Raw genomic sequence first — 3,512 nt, forward strand, 5'->3', positions numbered from 1 at the left:
GAAAGGAAAGAGGGAAGAATTAAGCCAACCTGAATGGCCTTGGGAGAGGAGAGAAGAGAGATTCACCCATGTAGGAAAGGCAACCCTGTGACTAGCATCAGATGTGCAAAAACCATATCCTGCAGCTGTGAGCAGCAGGACAGCCCCAAGAGGTAGATCTGCTGCTTCAGGACAGCAAGGTTTCAGAGCTGGTTTTCAAAGGCAGGGCCAAAAGTCCTGCATCCCAAAGCAGGGAGTTTACCAAAGGCCAAGACAGAACTGTAAGAGATGTGGAAGGAGATGCCTCCACGTTTTGCTCCTCATCTTTTGGAACTAAGACCCCTCCTGCCTTCTGTGGGTGACCTTTGTCCACCTCTTTGCAAGCACCTCTACATCATCCTGTCCCACCTTCCAGAAGACAGCTGACTGCATTATCTGCCCTTGCCCTCTCCTCTTGCAAAGCAAATGGCTGGGGGATTCATAAAGAGATCCCACTCCCTAGGATGTTGCAGTGCCCCACCAACCTTCAGCCACCCCAAAAGACAAACCAGGACTTTACCTGCAAGAGAAATCCTATCAGGGATGTGCATACGAAAGGAAGGAGGGACATCCTCTGTCCTTGGTTCCTTGTCCCTGGGGCTGCAGCTCTCTGCTACCTTCAGCCTGTTGGGAACCTGCATCCTTTGATTGATGGCTTCTGTGAAGAGCAGGTCACAGTGAACTCGGTTCAGGTCTAGTCCCCAGAATGGCCACATCTTTGTTGATTTTCTTTTGTTGAGGGCTTGAGCACCCTTCACACAGAGGGAAAGCAAGCTGAGCAAAATTGGTAACAGTAGCAGCTCTTCCAAACTGGCACCTGCAGTGGGACAACACAGGAGCCATAAGACAGCTAAAATACAGGCAGAAACAACACACAACACAGTCACTGTGGGAGCTGCCTGGGAGAAAAGGAGCCCAGAATTAAGCCCAGTTGGCAGGGGCAAGGCTGCAGTGCCACTGCAGGTGTCAAGTATGAGTTTAGCACCTATTGCCTCAATTGGTAGCAAAGAAAGGGCTCAGCACACCTGCGGGAGATGAGCAGTTCTGTATGTCCCAAAAATTGGTGGAAAAAATATTTTACATCCAGAAGTTAAGTTTTTTGGAGGGCTGGGATCACATTTTTGTGTTCCTACATCTTTGAGGAAAAATGAGGTTTTCTAAACACATTTTGGTGATGAGCCTGGTTACCACAGGAAAAAACTAAACTCTCTGCACACATGTTCACTGCAGTATCCCCATGGCCATAGCCCATTCTCCACACCATCCAGTACCCATCTCCTTGGGTGACCCACATCAGCTGAACAGGATGGACTTTGCCCTGAACAGAGCTGCCAGATGCTGAACCATCCTCACAGAAGGGAACGGAAAGCTCATGTCACCTTCTGCAGCTGCAGCAGAGCCCCCTGGCTCAGCTCTCTTCCAGGAGAGGACCAGAACCAAGAAGGGACACACTCCCCAGTTCTCACTGCTCCCAGGAACAGCTGACAGCAGGAGCAGGACATGAGACACAGACATGGAGCACTGCAGCTCTTCAGGACACACAACTGCCCTGTGCCTCAGTTTCCCCTTTTCCAAGTCCCAGGGCTTTAAGAAGTGCTCTGGGGCCATAACATCCCAACATTTTCACTGAGCGGTGCAAGCAGAGGGCAACCAATGCACACTTTTGGGAGAGGAACCCCAAAAAACACCTTCCTGGCTACCAGCATATGTACTCTTTATACTTTCCCAAAAAGCTGTAGCTAAGGAGAAAACCTCAACGAGCAAGGGCTGCTGAGGCTAGCAGACCCCAGCCTGACCCCAGTGCTGCTCTGGCATTCCCAATGTGTCATATGCATGCACAGCACTTCTGCACCCTCCTCACTACCACCCTTTGAGCTCACCATGCCCCAGACAGCCTCCCCCTTTGCTTCCAGGTCAAAACACCCACCATAAGAAGGGCTGCCTGCTCCAGCACAGCCCTAACAGCTGGAGGAAGGAGAGGTTTCCCACTCCAAACCAAAACAGCTGAAGCTGGATGGAGGAGAGTGAGCAGGAGCATGCAGGGGTCCTGCCTTCTTTTATCATGTCTGGGAACATATTTACCAGCCAAGACCCTAAGCAGTGTCTCCAGCCCAACAGACTGCTCCCAGCCAGGGCTGCCCACCACCAACCTCACTGCTGCTCCCTGGGGCACTTTGAACCCTCTCACCTGCCTCAGCCCCCTGCCACCACCTAGGATGTCACCCAGGGGAGAGGAGCAGAGAGAAATCCCTGGGGAGCAGCACAGCCACCTAAAGGACCACGGGACCTGCCCCCTGCAGCAGCCAAGTCCTGAAATTCCAGGTACAGGAGGGTGGCAGAACTAGGTCTGCAGCTGCAATAACCAGCACTTCTAGTAGTCACTTGCTTTATGCTGCTCTCTCCTCCTCTGTCATTAAAAACCTTTTGATTACAGAGTCAGACATTTGTCCAGCATCAAGAGCAGTGATCTCGTCCTTCCAGCCATGCAGACACTACATCCCTGTCCCTGCATCAGGTAGGTCTTCCCTGGAGGTGCTGCCAGAGACACAGTGTGTGGGGGTCCAGCCGTCCCCAGCTGTCCCCCAACTCTCCCCAGCCTCAACACTGGCATAGGTGACATCAACCCATGGGTCTCATAACACACACACACCAACACATTCACTCTGCTTCTCCCCAAAACCTCACAGAAAGTGGATTTTTCCACCTGAAGAAAGCCTCCACTTGAGAACAGGACAGTAATTCTCGGGATGGTCCCAAAAGGGTGTCAGTCCCACAGGAGAAACCGCCATCAGACACGCAGCCCATGGTCCACAACCATGGAGATCACAGGGTTTCTCCTTCACATTTTTGGTGCTTTAGAGGAGCGAACACCCTGCGTGTCTCTCTCAGCCTGCTCCCAGGCAACCAGCATATATTATTAACAGTAAATCTGGAGAGGTCAGATTGGTTCGTTTTCTAATCACCTGTGAAACCGCTGCAGCTCCCAAGGAGCAGAGGGATGGGAGGGGGTGAGAAGCAGGCTCTGAGAGACTAAGCTATTAAGGAAAATAAAAAAACCTCAGCTGTCAAAACCCATAAGAACAAAATGCTTAAGTGGCTGGATTTCCTCCTTTAACTTTCTTTAGGGCTTTTTCTAGCTCTTGCCAAGCACGCCCCGCTCGCCGGCAGAGGCTCAGCCTCTACTTTGGCATTTCTCCTTGGATTTGCAGTGACAGGGAATTTCCGGCTCACTAAGCCTGAGTAGATTTAAGTCCCGCAAGCCTGGAAAACCTGCCCTGGGGAGGGAACCCTTCCTCTCTCTGTACCTCCCCAACCCAGGACACCCCAAACAAGGCAGGCGGGGTACCAGCCTGGTCCAGCACTCCCCCTGATGGAGTGCTGGGAGGGAGCAGTAGGCTCGCTCTCAGTTCTGCGCTTCGGCTCGGGGATGCACCTTGTGCCGGCGGAGAGGAGCTCACCGGGAGGGGAAGGGGCTCATAACCCGGCTCGGGTCT

General features: G+C 52.5%; 1 protein-coding gene across 1 annotated transcript in view; it reads right to left on the reverse strand.

The window, feature by feature from the left end:
• FATE1 (fetal and adult testis expressed 1) overlaps positions 1-734 on the reverse strand; it is a 5,300-nt gene extending 4,566 nt beyond the window's left edge. Inside the window, exons 1-2 of the mRNA XM_009080378.1 lie at positions 539-734; positions 1-29 (exon numbers count right to left, since the gene is read on the reverse strand). The exon at positions 1-29 is cut by the window's left edge and continues 159 nt beyond it. Of these exons, the coding sequence (XP_009078626.1) occupies positions 1-29; positions 539-734 (225 nt within the window). The remainder of the gene's footprint in view (positions 30-538) is intronic.
• Between the last annotated feature and the right edge of the window lie 2,778 nt (positions 735-3,512).

This window comes from Acanthisitta chloris, unplaced genomic scaffold (genome assembly GCF_000695815.1).
Source record: "Acanthisitta chloris isolate BGI_N310 unplaced genomic scaffold, ASM69581v1 scaffold27638, whole genome shotgun sequence".
NCBI classification, from domain to species: Eukaryota; Metazoa; Chordata; class Aves; order Passeriformes; family Acanthisittidae; genus Acanthisitta; species Acanthisitta chloris.